Genomic DNA, 23,642 nt, shown 5'->3' on the forward strand with positions numbered 1-23,642 from the left:
CAGCGACATCAAAGCAATGAAAAAAGTGTATATGATAAATGCCAATAGATTTTCATGTTTTAAGTATTACGGAAAATGAACATTTCAGATTAACAAGCTCTTTATAAATTTAGTAGATGGTAAAGCAAGCGTACATGATAGCCTACTTCTGGCCATATATATCATCGAGTTGAATGCTCAATAAAATGCTTGAGTGTTTTTAAACAGATATGAACATATATTTCACTATTGCATGATCCACTTAGTGAGTGTTTAGAAAGAAAGAAGCAGTCTGTGTTTCTTTGTCCACTTTTTTGAGCTTTAATCCATAACAGATATGCCAGTGCTACAGTAAAGACACCAACAGGCTGAAGGTAGTAAATGCCAATACAAGTTCCCACTACGCTAGTATTTCATACAGCTGAATAAATTATGCCATGATAATATACACACATGCTGAACGGAAATAAATCAAAGGAAAATACATATGCGCAAAAAGGTAAACAACGAAAGAATAAAGAGCAACTGAGGTTGAAAGGATATTTGGGAAAGGTGTATCGCCTAGTCGGATAGTGCTTTAAATATCCCAAAGGTAGATTAATGATTGCAGTAGAAATGAGTGCTACACACTAAAAACATGATTTTTTTTTTTTTTCACATTTCTTTTTTTGTCTTTTTTGTTTACTACAAAATATTTTAAGTGTTAAAATGGAAATGTCCTCAGTCTTAAGTTGGCACATGGTCATGTGTTCATGTTTCAGTTATTGTCCTGAATATATATATGGCATTTTAGGGCACGTCTTTAGCGACACCGGAGCAGTTTAGTTTCAGTTCATCTTAGCCACAGAAATTGTCTCTGAGGTTAAAAACACAGCTGAGAAAAGGTGGAATAAGGAGCCATTGAATGTAAACACGGAATCCATAAATGTGGTCATATATTCCATACTCTCAATGTAATATCTTGGACATTTTTTAAGACAATTATTCCATCACACTTTTGAAATGTAACTTGGCATAAGATTTGGATTCCCATTGTACAGTTTCAGTGCATTATTTTACAGTGACCACAGAGACAAATGAAGTTCCTCATGAATAAAAAAGTGCTACCAATTTAGTACATCCCCTTTCAAAATATCTGAAACATGAATTCACAAATCGCCCTTCAGCCTTTATCTGATTGCTTTTAAGTTCTTGGATAAATTTTACGCTATATCTATACTTTCCATGAATAGCCAAGAAGCATATGGGAAAGTATATAAAAAGCCATAAAATGCTAAAAATGGCATTTGCCCATAAGGGCTCATTATAATGGTAATTATAGTAACCACAGAGAAGAATTAGCCTGTGTTCATTGCAAAAAAAAAAAAAAAAAATCCTAGAATCAAAACTATGTATTTTTGTCATTTGGTCGTCATATTCCAGAACAATGTATGCTTTTAAAATGAAATGATCATAAATAACACTGATAATTCACCCTCAAACACTTTCTACCCATATAGAGCAGGACACAGACTGCTGTTTTGCCCCATATCAAGGCCCCAACGACTAGCCCAGGTTTTGTGGAATGTCAGGTTTAAGATCTCAGTGAGCAAACTGTATATGTTCGTTGTAGATTTGCAAACAGCCTGCCACGCTGTCAGCGTTTCTCCGTGTATATCCATCAGAAAAGTAATGTTGCAGAGCAAGGCCTTGTGGTTAAAATAGAAACAGGAACTAAACATGAGAAAAAATAAAAATGAAACATGTAAACAAAGAGTAATTACAATAGTAAATGCAACAGCAATAGGAACAACCACATTTATAATAACAAATATAATTATAATACCATCATTTTCAGTCCTATAAACAACATGGTCCGATCAGTTTGGAATGGGCAAGCGGCTACAGCAGTAGCCTATGTGTGCTAACACTGGATGCCGACAGGCAGGGCTTTAGTGATTTGGGATCAGACAATTGATGCTCATTTTCCCTCGGCTTCTTTCTGAAGCCCTGAAAGGGTCTCTTTGTTGTGGAAGAGAGAAAGGATCGGGACGAATAAGGAGATGCGGCACAATAGTGTCTGTTTTTTATGTGGAATGGCTTTTGTATTCACACTGCTATAGGTAGAAAGTCTAAGACTGCCTATGATTTTAAAATTTCTCTTGGTCTCGTCTTGTTCGCTCCTAGTCAGATGGTCCGCGTGTGGGCGCTGCAGAAAGAATGGAGGGATGCTGGTGAAACACATGGGTGGATGTTCAGTTCGAGATCCATCAATACGCCTGTCCCGTCTCCACCTGTAGCAGTCCGAGCACAGCCGAGTGCTCTCCGAGCTTCATCCTTCTCTGCGTGGACAAGCTCACATTCTTAGCCAGGTAATCCACCGCAGCTGCACACAGAGACCAAAACAACTCATTATTTCTCAGAGATATGAAACTCGTGCAAGTTAATGAAGTGACAATTTTTACCTGGATCTGTAAAGTGCATACAAGATAATTACTTGAATACATCTGGTTCTACGATGAACACATTCAAATTCTGTTTGCTTTTTTGGGACTTCTATAATAGGAAATGTGTAGGTGATCTGTTCGTGACTCGTTTCGGAGGATTGCATAATGTTAAACAAGACTACACTTTAAAACCTTAAAATGAATAACATCTCTGTAATTGTTTAACCATTTTGTAATATTTAGTTTGTTTGCTGTGAGACACAAAAGCCGTTTTCTCTTATTTTTCTCCTATAATTTTATGAAGCGTTGAGAATACTTTTTGTGCGCAAAAACAAAATATGAAAATATGATCTCGTCTGATCACATTAAAAGATCTCATTTCAAAACTAAAATATATTTATATAATATTATATATTAAAAAAAGCAATGATAAATACTAGCCATATTTTTTTTAAACGTGAAAGTCAGTGTGGTATAGCCAACACATGTGACTTGAAAACCATAAATCAGAGAAATGATGCTCTGTATGGAAAAGGAAGTTTAGATGAGTAACTGTCAAATTGATTAACTCAGAGAAAACAATTATATTAATATAAATATATTTTATAAATAGATATATTTAATAATGATTAAGGTTAAGAAAATTTATGAAATAATTTAGAGTTATACCACATTGACATTTAGAAAAAAAATGTGTTGAAATACACACACACACACACACACACACACACACACACACAAAAATCCATAAAAATAGGGCACAAGTACTGTATTAATTTGATGGGATTTTCCGTATTTATTTTTTTTACCTGAATTTTGAACTTCATTGCATTGTGTTTTAGGGCTAACGGAAATGTCTGTAAAATTACTGGAGAATGTCCTGGTAATTTTCTGCCAGTACATCATCCTTTTTTTTTTTTTTTTTTTTTTTTTTTATAAATTGACATCATTATTTGTTAGTGATCCATATGAACAAACTAATATTTTTAACTAATATTATTATTAGGAAAATATTTTATCACTTTTACTTCAGGGTTACACCACTTGACATCGTGGTCTTTCTTAAAAAAGAAAAGAAAACCTCTATGTTGATTATTTTTCCTCCCCAAAATGCATTAAGCCATCCAAATACAAAAGAGACATTTCTACATTTTCATCCCAGACATTTTTATTTGTCATTGATCCATATAAGCAAACTACTATGGGTTTAGTTTTGGGTTGAGTTTCAGAGCAGACACTGAGCTCTCATGAACACACTGCTGATTCCAGAGACACGGAGCACCTGTTCCCCACTGTCACTCATTCCTGTCACAGTAAGTATTCCTCAGCACATTCCTCATTATGTCTGTCATCCCTGTTCTCAGAATTCCACACTTTCCATCATATAACATCATATTGTGACACGCCAGTCTATCCCATCTATCCATCTTTCTTTAAAAAAAATGCCACCCAAAACACAATAAAAAGCGTAAATAAATAAGTGCAGAACTTTAAACTTGGGTTGGGGGAGAAAAAGTTGGTGAAGCTAAAACTTTTTCAGCTGTACCGAGTAGATTTAGATAATGAGTCCACTCGATTTTCTACGCCTGTGAAAACTGTTACTGTTGATCGAGATATGTATCTGTACGGCTGCGCAAAATGCAATTGAGAGAGGGGAGAGATGGCAGAAAGAGTGAAGAGATTCCCACCAGATAGGTGTAGCACACAAAATGGGGTGACTAACATATCACCTGAGGGCACGACTCTCATTGGATTGATCTGGAGTCTGGCTTTGCTGGGAGATCTTTATCAGGAGCACGTGTCGACTCTATCCCGCGGGCTAATCCAGGGTCAGAGGGCACCCCGAGTCCCGCTCGCAACCCAGGACCTCAGCATTGATCTGCCTCCCATCTCACACTGTTTCAATTTAAATACACAAGCTAAAGACATTAGGGCCATTTGATGGGTGGAAAAAGATGGTGAATCGAGTTTGGGGTTTGCGAGGACAGGACAGGATGGAAGTGGTACGGCGCAAAAACCGGGGAAGCTCCAATTAACCCCTCTAGCCACTTCCCTTTTAAAACAGAAAAGCAACCCTCGCTGAGCCCAACTGGAATTGGCTAACTTATTAAGTTAGCACTGCGCAAGCTGTAACCTTCAGGTAATTATTTGCATAGACGTTTCCCACCTACATCCTCAAAGCCGAAATGGAAAAAATGAAAGTGGAAACAGTCGAGCGGAGGAGGTTAAACCTGAGGGCTTTGCATTTTGAAACTGACAGGATTGAGTTTTCACTACTTGACTGTTTTTTGGAGTTGGCATTGCGAACACAGCCACTCCTTTTCCGACAAGCGGTAAACACAGTGATCATTTGATCAAAATGTCAACAATAATGACAAAATGCATCATGACAGAGACGTCTATGACTAATGGATATAAAAGAGGCTTCTGAAGGTGAGCATTAGCACGCTGGCATTAGCTGCTGGGATGTCAAGTCTCTCTGATGTTTTTTGGTCGGAGGCCCTTTGATTACCCCAGTCGAGGAGGTGTTATTTGAACCTCTCCTTCCTTTATTCATCATTAGCAGAAGTGTCGAGGCGGGGCAGAGCGAGGGTGCGTGCGGACGGTGCCAGACATCTGTCATTGTGACAGTAAGCGCCGCACGTTAGCGTCTGTAAGCAAGAGCAGAAAGGAAGCTGTCAGGGAACGGCGGCACGTACGGTAGCAGCCGCATACCTGTGGGTGGGCTAGCTGTCTGTACAGGAGACACTGGTGCTGACAGCTAGCAGAGAGAGTAATCACAGCTCATTTAACCTCTCTCCCTCAGGAAGACTTCCTCTCCTGTCAGCACCGTTTACTCCTTAAATCCCGCTCAGAATGAATCTCTACCTTCCCTAAGAGAAGCACCGAATCTGCTCTCTGACACTCACGGTCACAGCGAACACACGCAAACACGCGCCTCTACAAAGTGCACCCCTAAGCTGTCTCCCGAATTTCAATGAAATATTAGACAGGTGGGCTAAATCAGTGATTTCGCACCCCAGGGAGCATTTAAAGGAACAGTTAACCCAAAATTCTGTACTAAACTCAACTAAAATGGAGATTGTGGACTTTACAGCTCTCCTCTCTTTTTTTTAGCCTTCATTCAGTTCCTTTATAGAAAAAAATCCACTATAACAGCTGTTCTCAAACTTTTTGACTCCAAAGCCCCCCACTGTCAAAGACAATATTCAAAGGACCCTAAGATATTTCTGGTACTTATGCTTTTTAAAATTCTTATTTACTGAAACTAAAAGTACAGAAAATAACTTTATGTTCTTCAGGGTTTACACTTTTTATTACCAATGAATTTACATAACCTTTCTAGTCGCTCATAATAGCTTTTATTTTCTTAATTGTTTTTTTTTTTTTTTTTTTTTTACAGACAAATAGCAGTTTATTTTGAGCTTGACATGACTAGACATATGTATATCACACTTTTAAAATTCCCATCCAGCTTATATCCAAGACCTTGCACTGTTTTTTCTTTTGTCATATCAATTTGGATTCACTAATCTTGTTCTTATAACATAATAGTTTGAGTTTCTTTTGATGAATCCAATCTCTGTTTTTGTATTAACATTTTGAGTTCAATTAAAATAAAAAATTGAGGCAACTAGGTAACTTATTTTTTAAGTTAAACCAACAATCATGGATGTGGGAATCCTGACTGTTATATAAAAATGACAGTTGTTGAGGGAACAATATAATTTCAGTTTACATCTTGATTTTTAGATGTTGTCTTGTTTTGTCTTATTTTAAATAATTTTAAGTCATCTTAAAGCCCCCTTACACCGTGTCTACACCGGACACGAGCGGTGCGACGTGACGCACGTGACGCATCAGAATTATAATCAGTGATATTGTCTACACTGGAAGTGGCGCGACGCGACACAACAAATTCCCGACAGTAAACAGATTCCCCGTTCTATTTTTGATGTAGTCCAAGTGCTTTGCAACGGTCACTTTATCGCGTTCAGCGTAGACAGCTTTTAGCTGTTGTGGCGCAGTGCGATGTGATGTGGCAAAGTCGCGTCTGGTGTAGACATGGTGTTACAAGTTTGCTAAGGCCCCATAGTGGGTCTCAGCACCCTGGATGAGAAATCACTGCAGTATAATATTAAAAAGAAGTTACTATTAGGAGTTTAAAGGAACATATTTCAAGTTTGGTGTCAATGAACGGGTAACTTACATTTATATTTTTATAATTATTCATTTAGCTGATGCTTATTTTATCTAAAGCAACAAATGAGGAGTACAAGTCCTACCGATGGGGCTGTGGGGTTAAATATGACAAAAAAAGCAATTTAAGTAAGAAAAGTAGAGAGGCACTTACTCTGGCCGTACTGACTGTATTGGTAGCCCGCAGTGACGGGGTCCACGCTGTAGCTGGTGGTGCTGTACGTAGGAGGGCAGTAGGACTGGGTGGAAGCGAGGCTGTCGGCGGTCTTGATAGGCTCGGAGCGCTGGCTGCAGCTGGCTGAGATGGGGTTGGAGGCCTCCAGGCTGCTGTGCAGAGGGGAGATGGAGAACTCATGCTGGGGCTGAGGGGCCACGGCACTGGGGTTGCTGAGGATGCTCATCACCTGGTGGGTAGAAAGGAATGAGAGGCAGGGTCAGCAAAAACACATGGAAGACACTTCATCATAGGAGTAAATCTGTGTCACAAATCATTGTTGGTCACTGCACGTCACTCAAAGTTCAAGGCCTCATCCCTGATAGGGGTTAAACATCTTCACAGCGACCCCTTTCCTGCATCCCAAGGGAGCATTTACCAGCCTGAAAACAGTGTCAGCCTAAATAACAGAGACAGAAGGGACCAGTGTAGGGCTGGGTGGTTGAGGGGGGTGTTCAGAGAGTGCCAGGATTGTCTGTCCTAAGGCTTTTCTTTATAACAAGCTCCCAGGGAGAATTTAATCTGGAGCCTTCAGCCATCCCACAGTCTCAAACCCCATAAATAATTAAAATAATAAACACTCATATACAGTAGATGCCCCCAGAGATTGGAAGATTAGACACTTGACAAGGTCTGTCCTTGTTTCATGTAATATTGTTTACAGCAAATGTAACCCAGTAAACTGTGCAATAGTACTGTGCAATAACAATAGTAATATTTTAAAATATGCACACGACCAGTCCAAATTTTGGAATCATTAAGGTTTTTTTTTTTTTTTTTTTTTTTTTTTTTAAAGCTTCGTATGCTCACCAAGGCTACATTTATTTGATCAAAAATACAGTAAAAACAGTCATATTTCCAAATCTGTTTCAAATAGAACTGTTTTCTATTTTAATATAATGTAATTTATTCCTGTGATGGCAAAGCTGAATTTTCAGCAGCCATCACATCAGTCGTTGAAACAAATTCTCACTCCCAACTCATCATATGTTGTCACTTTTTAACGCACAGGGTAACCCTTTAGTGTAATTTTTCAACATGCAGGGTACTCCATTGCATTCAGTTGTTTGCCTTATGCATTAGATCAAGGCAGGGCCGTAACCACCATAGACATTGAGGGGGACAAGCCCTCCCCCCAAATTGTTCCCACCAATATTTAAAATTATTGATGCTGCTCTGCTGTACTCCATTACGCACTGCTCTGTTTGTAGTTAGGATGACAAAATAAGTTTTAAAAGTTACATTTTTAGGCTGGTCTACCTCAGCGGTCTAACATCGCTTACCACTGTCAGAATGAGTGAGCTGGCCAATCAAATCAAAGAAGGCGGGGCTTACTGTTCACAGAAGATGAGTGTGAAATCCAATGTGACATTTGCGAAGCAGTGAAAGAGTATGTGGTAAGTAGCTAAAAATTTAATATTTGACAATTTTTGATGATTGAAATATCCAGTGACTGACAGTAATATCCAGTGATGCAAACTACTCAACATTAAGAAATTTCGTGTGTATATATATATATATATATATATATATATATACACATACACACACACACACACACTTATTCACATGTACCTATTCACAAAAAAACCAATGTGAAGCTACCGGATAGAAGGGGTGGAGACAGGGGGAAAAGTGTGTGGACGGGGGGGGGGAAAGTGTGTGAAAGGAGGTTGCTCTGCCTGCCACATGCTCCCCATCCGCAGACTGAAACAAAGCATCCTCCTGAACATCAGGTTCACGTTGTGGCTCGCTACGCCCCGCTGCCCTTTGGCCGTCTCAGGACCCAACCTGCTAAACCAATTAGCCCATCACAGAGCTGCTGCGAGCAAAATCAAGCCCACATGCACTGCTCAAAACAACATCCATGGGCTATTTGTTGAAGTCTGATACAACCCAGGAGTTGACTGAGGACTTGGTCAGCTGCACATTGGGAAATAAACCAATGTACTACAGCAAGGAAACAACCCACCAGTGTGCATACATGCTCAGATGCATGGCCTAAACAGATAAGTGAATTTAGACTAATATCCTCCCAAAGCTTCCAGGAAAATATGCAGCACTTGAAACATATTAAATACATAAAAGGGCACTTGAAACAGAGCATGTTGGGCTATTCGAGTGCGGAAAGTCCCTCTTCTCAGTCGTGCTGCATGTGATATATGATATGAGCAGGCCAAGCAGACTTCCTCTGATGAAGGTAGTGGAGAGAGAGGGAAATGTGTTAATTAATGGGGAAGCACATGGCGGGCTGTCACGCCGCTGAGCGCTGGTGTTTGACCCTGGACACGGGGCGATGGGTCAGGGGCAAACCGCCTGCCCGACAGGGGCTGAATGGGCAGCTGGAGGGGAGACAGACTTAACAGGCGCTTAATTGAGGTCTGATTATATTCAGCTCTAGCCGTTAAATGAAACTCTCAGCTCTGTATTGAGTACTATTGTGTTGAATGTGTGGGATGCAGTTTTTAAAGTAGGTATGAAAGGAAATTCACCCTATATCTTATTGTGAACATTTAATCCGCGCATGTTTCTTTTATTTTTTGACCTCGTAATTCTTAATAAAAATGAAACAACAAATTTCTCTCTATTGATGTCAGACTTCCCATCGTTTAAACCCCGCCCCTTTCTTACAGCCAACTGCAAGCTTGCTTTCAGATCTGCCTCCATCCAATCAACAACCAATGGATTGAACCATGTCACCGCACATTTTTCACATTGAATCCATTTCACTCAGATATACATCACAATACTGAAGAAAAGATGTGTCCGAACTTACGTTTTATCGCGACTTTAAATGACAGAGTAATGTCTTATTTTTCTTTGATGTTAGACGACATATTATAGTCTAATGACATTTAGTCATTAGACAAGCACTGACATCCAACCTTCACCATTGGTGCCATGTCTGATTTAACGAATTATCACAAATTGTGTTTATCACAAAAAGCTATTATACGCCTTGGAACATAGTTCCTGAGTCGAATGGACACTTTTATTATGCTTTTGGAGCTTCCAAAAATACAAAAACACCATAAAAGCATCATAAAGGTGGCCATATGACTCGGATAGCTTTTAAATTGCGAAATTTAAGATGTCCTCATGACTGTGATGATCACAGCTAGATTGACAGATATGGTCACTATAAACATACGTAAGGGGCGGTCACATTACACATTTCATTACATTGACTTCCATTCATACATGCGAATGTGTCAGATTGGAAACGTAAGTTTAATGCGAAAAGTGTCGCATTTCGCTGCATTCCAAAATTCAAGTTTGGTGAACTCTTACCTGCAAATTCATATCACGTAAAGAAGTGTGACCAGTAGAAGATCCATACTTCATGGCATGACCTCTTGGCTAAATTAAAAGAATGCATATTTTTGCAGTAAAGTTAAGTAGATTGTATATATTTTGAATGTATTACTATTTGTTATATGTTGAATTCATGTTTATAAAAAAAAGTGTGACGTCATATCATGACTGTTACAGCGTCCATTTTGTGTGCTCAAAGTCTAGTGTGACCATGGCTTTATGAAAAAGTGCTGCATGAAGATTCTTCATTAATTCTTTTTTTGTGTGTTTCATGGGAAATTAACAGCAAAAGTGGTTTGGAAAGACATCAGGGTGAATAAAGTAAAACAGATTTTTTTTATTTTTTTTATGTGAAATACTCTTAATGTTTTTATATCTATACCTCTGCCCATTTAAACTAGGAATACCAAGAATTTCCAGCAATCCGCAATGAAGTCATGAAATTCTGTAATCCTCTGTATTTCACAAATACTGACGTTTCACTGTAATATGAGGTAATTTGAGCTAATAGTAAAGCTTGAGCCTATGTAAGTTCAGCATCTCCCCAGGAGTGGAGTTTTAATCAGATGAGCGGGGGACGCCAACACAAGGGGTGTCAGCCCAGAATGTGGGCAGAGAGGTGGGAGAGCGCCGGGTGCCTGACACCTCCATTCAGCCCTGCACTTAAGCAGCCTGTAGCCTGGGTGATGCCATTATTGTGCTGGAAGACAAATTATTCAAATCTTCAAATTTAGCATAACCTTATTGACATCAATTAAAGTGGCAAACGGAGAATATTCCAGCACGGTGAGAGGTAGAGCCTGGCTTTTATCACGAGAGGCAGCACGTGGTGAGGCTATTGTCAGCTCAATCCTCTCGCCACACAGTGCACCGCCTGCCTTAAACCGCAGCGCCCAGCCAGCTGTAATTAGGACATTCAACTTAAAGTGCACATGGAGCCACAACACAAACACTAACAAACAGCAGGACTGCCTGTGAACTCTTTACATGGGCTACTGCACTCACAGTGGGACAACCGCAAAACAGAAGGGGTAGAAACGACAGAGTCTGGCTCTGTTTTAGAAAGGGCTCATTTCTCAGCCACAATTCTGTCATGGGAATCGTCGTGCTAAATTATAACTATTTTTAAGAATACAGATCTTTTTAGAAGCTGTAATATTTTTCAGTGGATGAAATTAAATGTTCCAGGATAAATACAAGTTAGATGACTAGCATAGAAAACAACTTTGGCCCTTAGTTTGAACGTAAAATTAAATGATAAAAATAAAAAAAATGGCAAAAATAATAAAATAAAATGGTTAAAAAGGCAAAAAAAAAAAAAGGCTAAATAAATCCAATTTAAAAAAATAAAAATAAAACAAAAATAATAAAATAAAATAAAATAGTAAATTTGCCCCCATAGATATTTCATGTAACTATCAATGTGTATTTTTATGGTTATTCAAACCAAGATGTTTCACAAGCAGGGTTTGGGAGAATGACAAATATGCCAAATGTGGTAATCATTTGGCATAATTATCTGTATTCATTTATATTGTGTAAATAAACTTTTAATATCAGTCGAAGATTCTGTCAAAAATTATAAATAATAACTTGGATAACCTTGCCTGCAGTTAGAACCTAAGACTATAACCGACAGCCCAGCCAGATGCAGAGTTATAATCTATTATTTCCTGCCATACTACCATTGCTAAGTAAAAATCAATATCCTTTCCACATGTGTAACCTTTTTTTGTATCTGATAGGGCTGGTGGGAGGAAGCTGGAATATTTGCCAATCAATCTGGCTGACAAACAACATCCCCAGGCAGTGCAGCTCTCCAGGCCCACAAACACTAGAGGACAAATCCAGCCCGGCACACACAAGCACACAGTACGTACACCCCGGCTGAGACACACTTAACTTTCTTGAGCCCTTTCAAAGTAACCCCCCACCCCCACACCCCTCAAGCCCCCCACCCAACTATTTCCTCTTTCTCTCACTCGCGCTCTCTCTTTCATTCTGTGAAGCATCCCCCCAGTAGCTAGGCTTTCATTTGTTGTCGGTCTGTGTGAGAGCTGCTAGTGCAGATAATGCCAGGCAGGATCCAGTTTAAAGGACATAGCTGCAGGCATTTCTCCTTTCCCTTGCTCCTCTTGCTCTCTTTCTCTCCTTTTCACTTTCTGTCTCTCGACAGATAGATTACTTTATAAATAATAATAAAAAGTAATTAATTCTCTCAACTTCAGAGCCCTCTAGCCTGCAGCAGTGTAAATGTAAAACTGGAAATTGATACAATGTGCATCCTTTCAGATAAACAAACAGTGCAGTGGCAATAAAAAGGAAAGCTTTTCACACTACCATAATTTCCTTAACTGTCAAATTATATTTTTTGTCTGAGTCAATGTTTGACGTGACTTGGTTCTTTGTTGGAAATTTTTTTTGTGTCGAAATGGAACCAGGCTCATGCTTAGCTGGAACAAAACTAAAATGTGATGACAGTGATTTTGGTCTCTAAAAGGGGGAAAACAGAGAGGCTAATTTAACAAAACTGGAACTAAACACTTCCACAGAAGGCGGCTTAATAACAGTACACTATTAATAATGTGATATATCAATAATCATTAAATCACTACATAAACTACTGTAATTTGCGAAGTGGGGAATTAAAAGAATGGCTTTTTAGGGCTTGCTGGAGAAATGGTACAATGTTATGGTAAATTTGGGGGTTACAGGATTTCAACCTTGTTCCATGTTAAATAAAAGTTAAATGATACACTGTAAAAAATTATTTTCATGATTTGTTATCACAACATTTTTTCTTTTCTTTTTTTATTTTTTGTCAAATAAACTCAAAATAATGTTGTTCAATTAACATAATATTTAGAGTTTCTGTTAATTAAACCAGTCGCCTTCATTGTATAAACTCAAATTTTTAATTTCATTGAACTCAAAATTTTAAGGCAACCAGGTAAACGTACTTTAAGTTAAACCAACAATTCTTTATTTACAGTGTAACCATAGAAAATAACTGACTCAAAATCTATAAATAAATACTTAAAATATACATTTTATTTTTAAACATACATTGTAAAAAAAAAAATAATAATTCAAAGTTGTAAATAAAACAGAAATTATTGGAGTACGTCTTACAAGAAAATACTGTTTCATTCTTTCTACTTTAAAACTTCACATGTAATTCAATGTGTTGTTTGCCATTTCAATTTTTACTCTAATTTGTGAAATTTACTAGCAATTTCTGATTAATTCGTACACCATTTTTTGTTCAGATCTGTGTATGCATTTTATTATGTTATACTAATATAAAGTGTATATCATATACAGTCAAACCAAAAATTATTCCGAAATTTTTTTTGTATATATTTTTACTAGTGGGTGCAGGACACTATAGTTCATTTATGTAAAATAAACTATACCCAAAAATTCTTCATACAGTGGACTACCAGTAAAATTGATAACAATTTGGAACCAAAAATTATTCAGACACTTTGGCCTGACCATGTTTTGCTTAAGTGTTATCTGACATAATTAAGATTAATTTTTTCTGACACAGTTTAACTCTGAGATCTTGTCATATTTTATTACCATTTTTTTTTAAACTATAGTGAATAAACTGTATTAATGAATGAAATGTTCAAGGTGTTTGAATACATTTTGGCTTGACTGTATATTACATGTAACATTTATTAATATAACTGTAATATAATTTATATAAAATATCTGTTTTTGTACTTTTACAATCAAAAGAAGTTGCTTTCTGTGGTAATCAACAGCATACTGCCAGTTATTATGTCAATAGATAATAAGTTGAATTTAAACCAAAATACACCCTTAACCTCATTTGTCTGAGAAGTGTTATTAGTGCTATAGGTTTTTCTGTAGGTGTGTTGTCTGTATAATAGCATAAAAAGACACTCAAAATCCCTGACAATACAGCCCTGAATCTGGCCTGTCCACCTGCTCTAAGAGAGAGAGAGAGCAGTAGGACAAATGTGGGTGGAGACTCTAGGAGGACAGTGTGTGTCTATGTGCCAGCTAACTCAGCCCTGTATCTGCACACACACAAAATCTCTCTTTTACGCACATTCACACTCAGCTTAATCTGTCCAAGACTGGATTTGCTGGTGTATAAGAGAGCAGCTCTCATTTCACTGGAATATACACAGGCATGTTGGGAAAATGTCACCTGTGCAGAAAGCTGGAATTACAAGGGTGATGTCATAAGGCTATCTGCACAGCTAAAGGTTACATGTCCTACCCTTCTAGACCTCAAGTCTTAATATCATACTTACATAAATCAGCTGTTGTACATAAACTGGTTTAAGGGGGATGTATGTGGTATGAATACATTACATAAAAAAGACATTGCTTCCAAAAATGATATTGGATTTGAGGATTAGGAAACAGAGCACAATGTTCTCTTGAGTGACACGAGTATGAAAACACTCACCGACTTCGGCATTACATTTCAGGGGCAATATCTGATGCAATGCCGCCGTAATTAAAGAAGCGTTGCCATTCTCTGGAAGTCGCTTTCCAGAGAGAAGCCATAATCCTCAAACATCCCAACACCCACAATGCCAGAATCAACTAGCAAACAATGTCAAGAGGCAAGATAGCAAACAGACAAATACATAAATGGAAATGTGGACATTTGAGCGTGGTGGTTCTAGAATGATGTGATGAATGATGTAATTCCACCCAGATTTGGGCAACACAATCATGACTCAATGCTGATTAGTTAAAGGTAAAGTGTGTTTTTCTGCACAAGTGAAACCATACAGAATTCACCATCTTGGAATTATAGGGTTCTATCTGCATTCTGAACAGTTTTGAGATATTGAGCTTCAAAGTTTTTGCATTTGCAAAGACTTTGTAGATAGAATCTTTTTGTTTTCTAAATAAAAAGTCCCAAAATGTACACCACATAAAAAACATCACAAAATGTAAATAAGTTGTCACAGAATAAGAATATGCACTGTAAAATAAAGAATTGTTGGTTTAACTTAAAAAGTTACCTGGTTGCCTTAAAATTTTGAGTTCATTGAAATTAAAAATTTGAGTTAATACAATGAAGGCAATTGGTTTAATCAACAGAAACTCAAAATATTGTTATCTGAACCACATTATCTAAGTTGGTTTGACAAAAGAAAAATGTTCTGATAACAAATCATGAAAATATTTTTTTACATTGTGTGAATAACTCAATTTTGACAAAAAATGTCAGATAGAACCTTATAATTCCAAGGTGAACAATTGTGAAAAAAATAATTTATTACAAATAATAATAATAATAATAATACACTAAATAAAACAATTTAAAAAAATAATCAAATAATCTTCATAATTGAGTTTATAATTAAGTCTTTTCCCCAAATTCACGCCATAGGACAATATTGTTACACTACCATCCAAAAGTTGAGGGTCAGTAAAATTTTTATAATGTCTTTGAAAGAAGTCTCTTCTTTCATATTTTTTCTTAATATATTTCAAAATGTAATGTAATAAATGTAATATTTTGTAACATTATAAATGTCTACTGTCACTTTTCATCAATTTAAAAGTATTAATTTCTTTAATAAAAATCAAAACAAAACAAAAAAATAAAAAAGCGGTAGTGTATGTCGAATCCACTCAGGACACTCAAACAAACAGATTGCAATTTCAGAAATTACACCATTCACTTTTAAACATGCATTAACCATTATAAAGACTCTATATAAAGTAGCTTCTGTGATATTGTTCAATATAAAACCTTGAGATATCAAGTGGCTAATCATGCAATATAAATTTGTTTCCATATATCATCACCAACATTACTAGGGAAGACACTATGAGTCTTCTTAAACATACATGAACTCACACATCAGAATCAGACCATCATAACCTCAGTGCAGTCGCCTTGAAAGGTGAGCAGCCTGAGACACAACACAAGACCCCCACCCGAGAGACAGAATGGCCATTTTTTAAATAAACACTATTGCATAAAATCAATTAGAGGTTTTGTCACGGCTGGAGGCAGAGGTGGGTAATTAGAAGACCCGTCTATTTACAGCGGGACCTTTGTGGGATCTCTCTCTCCCCTAGTGGCAGGGAGCAGATGACATAGATGATTTCCTCTCCTGGCTCGATGTCACTGCGTTAATTGGCCACAGCACATTAATTGAAAGTGAAAAGAAGAGTCGGCCAAAAACGGAGAAGGTGGGAGGGTGGGCGTTTGAATGTGAGAGGGGATGGCACAGACTGCGATATAGAGTGGATGCGGAGGGTGAGGCGGCTGGGGAGTCTTTAATTGTTTCAAATTAGGCATGTGATTGACAGTGACAGAAAGTGGGCATTGACAAGCTGGGCCCAGATGAGAACGATTAGCGTGCAACCAGACAAGCTGTCACTTCTCGCAACATGTTATCTGTAGGAAATATTATGCATATGGCTCTTTTAACCCTGTATAGTAACCCAGGGTTCTGAGAGTACATGATAGGAATCAATATGCTAAATCACTTAAAAATCACTTACACTGACAGTTGACAGTACATAAAGTTACATAAAACAAACATAAACCGCTGGGTTTATCCATTTTCAACCCAAGTTTTTAACCCAGCATTTTTTAGAGTGGGATGGATGGATGGATGGATGGATAGCCTTGTCTTGTTCTCTGCCCAGTGTCACTATACAGTCTAAAAAATGCTGGGTTAAAAACAACCCAGGTTGGGTTAAAAATGGACAAACCCATTGATCGGGTTGTTTTAACCCAGTGGATGGGTTAAATGTTGGCCAACCTGCTGAGAAGTTTTATTTAACTCAACTATTATTTAAAAACTGCTGTATTGCTTGCTTAAAATTAACACACAATATGTTGGAAATTAACATTTATTAATGTTTAATAAATTAACATTTATTAAATTGCTTATTAATAAATGTTCACCTTTTGATTATTATTGTTGCCTCTAGTAATTATGTGCCTGATTTTTAATTTCCAACCTTGTTTTTTTTTGTTTTTTTTCCCAATTTTGGGTTCATTTTAAGCCAGACATACAGTAATTTTTAAACAATAGTTGAGTTAAATAAAACTGCCCAGCACGTTGGGCAATCATTTAACCCAACCTGCTGGGTTTGTCCATTTTCAACCCAACTTGGGTTGTTTTTAACCCAGCATTTTTTAGAGTGTAGGCTATACGACCCTTTGTTTTTAAATTATCCTCAAAAAAATGCTTTTTTCTAGAAATATCTTGCATAACAATTACCGTTAGTCGGTTCTAGTGAAATACGGAGAAGGCTTTTCAGTACCACTGGACCCTAAATGTCCCAAAGTGCTACAAGGCCTGGAGTTAACCAAAGGTTAATGAGCTGATATAGGAAAAAGTGTGAGGTGCAATCTGATTATTTTATTCAGTGTTTGCGGATATGTGAGATAGATTCAGTCACAAGGAAAAAAACATCCCCCTCTGACCTCTCATCCCACCCGCCAGTCTTTTCACGCCTCGCGCTGCCGCCGCCTCCGCTTCTGCCAAATTAAACGTCTGCTTTAAATGATTTCACAAGGAGCGGCTCGGCAGCAGCTAACGCCGTCCAAGAATAATGCAAGGTGGAGAGTTGGCAAAGGAGGCGGGAGTAGGGGTGGTGTTTGTTTGCTAAAAACAGCAGGGAGCAGGCCTAGTGAAGAATGTCAAGTCAAATTGTTCTTGACAGAGTTAATATCTGCACCTCATAGGGATAATTACATGTAAATAAATAGTGAAATAGCTCTCAGCTGGAGTCTGAGAGGAGAGAGTGGGGCAGTTAGTGTCAGCCAGCTGGGGACTCCATCGCTAAGGATGGTGAGCGAGCGTGAGGGAGGGGGAGGGAAGGATACGGAGGCGGAAAACCTCCGATGTTATAAAACCACATCACAGAAACTGTAAAACTATTGTAGCTTTACATACAAAATCCAAAACAATGAGACAAGCGTACAAAAGTCTGTCATAAACTGAAGAGCGAGCAGGGTGAGTGGCATTTGTAGTTTTGCGAGGCTGTAGTATTAATCATAACTTCACACCTGTCAGACTGGCATCTGGAACTAACAGGAAGCATGTGCACAAAGCTGACCCCCCCCCAATCCATGGTGTTTTGAGCAGGTTCATAATTGTTGGAACTTCTTCTGTTCATACCCAGTGACCCTGCACACTCTGCATAAAATAAAATAAAATAAAAGCTATATGTTTAAATCCATCCACACCAAAAATCAACACATCAAATGCAAAATCCACAAATTTCATCCTGGCCTGCTCATGATATATTCCATGACTCCTAAATATATATATAAAGGAAACTCCCAGTCTATTGGTGAGATATACAACAATTCTTACAACAAATTCTGTTCCCAGCATGCCTAGTGTTCTGTGCAATGCATTGTTCCTTGTTTAGAAACATGTAAACACTGCAAAGTATGCCTTTTATTTTTATCGAAACAAACCAAATGATATACTTCAGAAATGTACGTTCATATTGTTCAGGCACTTTTAATAGCTATAAATAATAGATATAAATATATAAATATTTGAGGATTTCCTTGTTCTTCATAAGAAAATGAGATTAAAACTATATGGAATCCATCTTATAGAAAAATATACAATATGCATGAATACATGCTGAGCTAATACTAAAAGGTAATAGTATTTTTCAATCCAACAGTTAATTCTCCTGCATTTCACCCACAATGCAGTGAGTGAGTATTGGCCTCGCTTAAATCCTCATCTCCTGCGCTGCCTCTGTGAGATAAATGTAAATCACATTCTCTTATATCCCTTATTTATCAGGATGCAACAGCTCACTTTCTCTCTCACACACAAACACTTTTGAATTTAAATTGTGCTTTTATTGCCTTCTGTAGCCTTTCATCTATATAAGAGAATAAAAACCCTTCTCTGGGTAAAAGAGAAGAGAGAGTGAAATAGATGCTGTAAATGAATAAAAATAAATATAGGAAAGGAGAAATGAGACTGTCTGGATCATACTATACATGCCTTATTTAATTTTTCATGAATGAAAACTAGACAAAAACAAGGGATAAACAGCAAAGTTAAAAACGTTACGATATTACAGCCTTGTTCTCATTCATGAAAAATTACAAAATAATCAGATTCATGCATTCCAGATTTTTAATATTCTCTGAACCCCAATGCTGAAACTTGCCTATGTTGTGGCGATCATAATTAAATCATTTTTAATATTTTTTTTCTGTTTTTACCCACATACAGTTAAACGAAAGACCCCCTGAAAAACTATTTTCCATCTAGAGTCAATGAAAATATTGAATGTGAAATTTACATATGTATTTGTGTGACCTGAGAAACCTGCTATGTTTCATTAACACATGCACAAGACTCCAATTTCACTCAGCTTGAGCTAGAGAGGGGAGAAAAGAAAGATAGGAAAGAGAGAGAGAGAAACTAAATAAATTCATGCAGAAAACATTCTGCCAGTGGATATGATTTAAATTCCCCTGATTTTCTTGGCAGCTTCAGAGCAGGTCTCATCTTTTTTTTTTTTTTTTTTAAAGCCTCTTACTTTTTAACTCTTGCCAAATTGAAACAGCATCTGTATTTAAGACGGGTTCTAATTAACAAGTATTTCTCCTCTGCTCTCGGAGCACGGGGGTGATGTAAATATGCATTTATTTAGTCTTTTGATTTGTTGATGGTGACACGTGCCAGCTGACACCGTGCCCGGGCGAGCGGCTTAATACCGCAGTCTTAATAAAAGCAGAGACGGCACATAGATTCACTCACTGACATTCAGGTGCACAATGTCTAGTCAAAAATCAGCAAAAAAGAAGGGAAAAGGAGTGAACCAAAACTCAATCTTCTTCTCTTCTCACTCTTTCTCTCTCTTTCTCACCCCCTCTCTCTCGCTCATTTTTTTTTTTTTTTTTTGGCAACCCCTGTGCAGGCTTCTTAAAAATAATTCATCTAGTTTAAAGTGGCTGCTGTGCTAATGGAGGAGAGGAGAGAGGATGGAGTCCCCCCTCCCTTATCTCTAGCAGACAGTTGTCAGGAATCACTGGTGAGGCCTGAGTTTTGCGCGTGGCTCAGGCAGGGAGGCCTGGGGATACGGATCAAAGGGAGTGCTGGTGAGCACTGCTCTGCCTCTGATCCCCCAGTGCTGAAACCCAGCCTATTCGCTCTCCCTTCCCAACATCAAATGCTAGCCAAAGTTCCTTCATTCCAAAACACAAATCTTCCAACTGCAATGAAGTGGCGCACACAAAAAAAGATACCTTTGCCATTTTTCTTTCAATTCTGTGTGTTGATGAATTTGTTTAATAGAGGACCAATTTTTTTATTTATGTTCTAAATACTCATTTAATTCATACATATCATATTTGGATTTTTTTTTTTATTGAAATCTGTGTAAAAAAAAAAAGAAAAAAAAAAGGCAAAATTAATGAAATGGAATTTTGAGGGCATTTTGAGGGCCTGAAAATGCTAATTTTTGAAAACGGGTTTCAAAGTTCAAGTTTTTGACAACGATACTATACAACCGCGAATTTGTGAAAACGGTGATATCATGCACATGCGTATTACATGTTCAGTCTATAGTGTTCATTTACAAAGTGACATCGCCACCTACTGGTTGCATGGCATGCTAGCGTTTTTAGTTGTTTTTGCAGATAGTTTTGACAACCTTGTCATCTATATGGAAAAATTTTTGTTTTTAGTACATCGTTGTCGTGTAAATGGACAAGCGTGCAGTATTACTAGAATTTTTTTACATTTATAGTGTATTTAAATTTTGTTACTGTCTACTTACACTGTAAAAAGAATTGTTGGTTTAACTTTAAAAAGTAAGTTACCTGGTTGCCTTAAATTTTGAGTTCATTGAAATTTAAAGGGGTGGTTTTATTGCGATTTCACTTTTTTAACTTTAGTTAATGTGTAATGTTGCTGCTTGAGCATAAACGGTATCTGCAAAGTTACGACGCTCAAAGTTCAATGCAAACAGAGATATTGTCTTTTAAAGAATTCTCTGTTTAAGGACTACAACAAACGGCTGGTAGGGACTACAACAAGCCTCTTCCTAGGTTGGTAACATCACTAACCCTAGAATTTACATAAACCCCGCCCCCGAGAACACACAACAAAGGGGGTGAGGCCATGTTATTGCATTACAGTACTTACGTAATTAAACTAAACTATACCTGTTCTATCTTCATGCAGTATATATTCTCTGGCTCTGTAAGCATCTTACAACAGTTCCCACATGAGCGATTTATAGATTAACATGACACAATATGCTAATCAATGACTTTAAGATAGTTAATTCCACATCAGCTACATAAATTTATCAACTAACTGTTCAGAAGCGTCCTGTTGCATTCTACATGTTGTCACTTCTTGAGTTTCTCCATCATTGTCCGACTCCATTTTGAACATAAAAGACTGAACAGTTTCTGACATTTTCAGTGAGTAATGTGAGTGCTAATGCAAGCTCCTGAAACTCCACCCCCTTTTGAGAGCAGCAGCTCATTTGCATTTAAAGGGACACGCAAAAACGGAGCGTTTTTTGCTCACCTTCAAAAAGTGACAAATTTAACATGCTATAAAAAATTATCTGTAGGGTGTTTTGAGCTAAAACTTCACATACACACTCGGGGGACATCACAGACTTATTTTACATCTTGTAAAAGTAGCATTATACCACCCCTTTAAAAAATTTGAGTTAATACAATGAAGGCAATTGGTTCAATCAACAGAAACTCAAAATATTATGTTATCTGAACCACATTAATTATTGATTTGACAAAAGAAAAAAGTGTTGTGATAAATTATGAAAATAATTTTTTACAGTGTACGATGAATCACTTGTATAGTTTCATTTAACAGTTAAAAAATTTAACTAAAAATGTGCTGCTATAATAAAATATAAATGTTAATAAATATAAAATCTTGTAAGAGAATCAATATAAAATAATATAAAAGATTAAATACAAATGAAAAATTATAAAAATGAAAATATAAAAAGTCTAAAAGAATAAATATAAAATGTATTAAAATTTAAATGTTCATAAATATAAAAAACTTCAAAAAGAATAAACAGAAATTACTAAAATAACAAAATAATTTGTTAATTTTGTTAATATTGCATCCAGACATCATAATTACCAGTTATGGCCAAATCAACCTGACACTAATATTGCAGAGAGAAATTGCAGTAATGCTTATTAATACTGAGACACACTAGAAGCTTTACTAGATGACTCGAGTGCCTTGAGGGGTGGAGTTGTTGCTACGAGGCCCAAAACAAAAAGCATGACTGATTATACTGAATGGTTGGTTTTACTAAAACCTGTTCATTAAACGGGTGTGTGTTGTTTTTCTCTCCAGTTACGACATCTAACAACAACAAAACAAACCTGCACATATCAGACACACCATAGCAGAATGTCTCCCGTTGTAAAACACAATCACCCACCTGCACAAAGCATCTGTTGTAGGAGGAGGAATGACTGTAATAGTAAAGCAGCCTACAGCTTTATTACCGCATTCATTCCTTCTCCACGTGTCCAATGTTTGGACTGCTCTCAATGTCCACCAGAGGATGAAACACTGAAAAGACATGCATTCAAGACCATTGAAATCTGTCCATAGCTCTGACCCGGTCCAAAAGTGGGCTTAATGGAGATTAGGTCTGGCATTGCATAATTTTCATCCGAACTAAGCTGCAGTGCTGTTTAATGTGTTTTCCAGAGGTTGCAGTGAGAAAGCGCTCTGGTTCTGCTGGCACATGAGAAGAGTGAGAGAGGAGTGTGCACCTGTTGGTGCTGTGAACCCACAGCAGGGTTGCATTTCATTCTGGCACACAGCCATCATAGCACATTTACTGATTCACAGCACATTTTCTCCACTCGATAGAGGCTGTAAAGCAGTCCATCCACACAATTGTACAAAAGCGCATCTAAAAATGAGCATAGCTCTCTCACATTTTCCCAATCTAAAAGCCAGGTCATTCCTACCATGTAGTACATTTTCATGTATATCTTAATACAACGGATAAAATATTAAACTTAATGATTATAGTGGTATATTTTAAAGCATTTCACCACCTTCTTTGAGTGAATGTTGCCATTTTTGCTATGACCCCAGGTTTTGTGCTCTTCTAAAATAAAAAATAAAAAAAGACTAGATGAAATTTTCCAGTTGTTTCTTCATATTTTTTTTTTAAATGTTTTAAAAGAAACTGTTATGGAAATATTGTCTTAATAGCTAATTGGTGTATAGGTTCCTCACTTTTACATTGCATCCTATTTGTCTTTTGTAATTTCTCAAAATAGCCATTTTCTTAAATGACATCATCCTCTATGAAGTACCCATTTAAAAAAAACAAACAAACATGATGTTTTGCTGCTTTAGTTGCGTTGACTCACTGTAAAACATTTTATCCTGCTTAATAAAATTACACTTATAAAATTACAGAAATCGATGTGACATTTGTATGGAAGCTTGTTTCCACCACTAAATAAAAAATAAAAA

General features: G+C 37.1%; 1 protein-coding gene across 2 annotated transcripts in view; it reads right to left on the reverse strand.

Moving 5' to 3' along the window:
- Positions 1–276: 276 nt before the first annotated feature.
- The window catches only part of pax7b (paired box 7b), a 60,287-nt gene continuing 36,921 nt past the window's right edge, over positions 277–23,642 (reverse strand). For both annotated transcript variants that reach the window (XM_051880877.1, XM_051880876.1), the window contains exons 8-9: positions 6,760–7,009; positions 277–2,344 (exon numbers count right to left, since the gene is read on the reverse strand). In XM_051880877.1, the coding sequence (XP_051736837.1) occupies positions 2,229–2,344; positions 6,760–7,009 (366 nt within the window). In that variant the 3' untranslated portion in view covers positions 277–2,228. The remainder of the gene's footprint in view (positions 2,345–6,759; positions 7,010–23,642) is intronic.

Source organism: Ctenopharyngodon idella, chromosome 22 (genome assembly GCF_019924925.1).
Source record: "Ctenopharyngodon idella isolate HZGC_01 chromosome 22, HZGC01, whole genome shotgun sequence".
In the NCBI taxonomy this organism is placed as follows: Eukaryota; Metazoa; Chordata; class Actinopteri; order Cypriniformes; family Xenocyprididae; genus Ctenopharyngodon; species Ctenopharyngodon idella.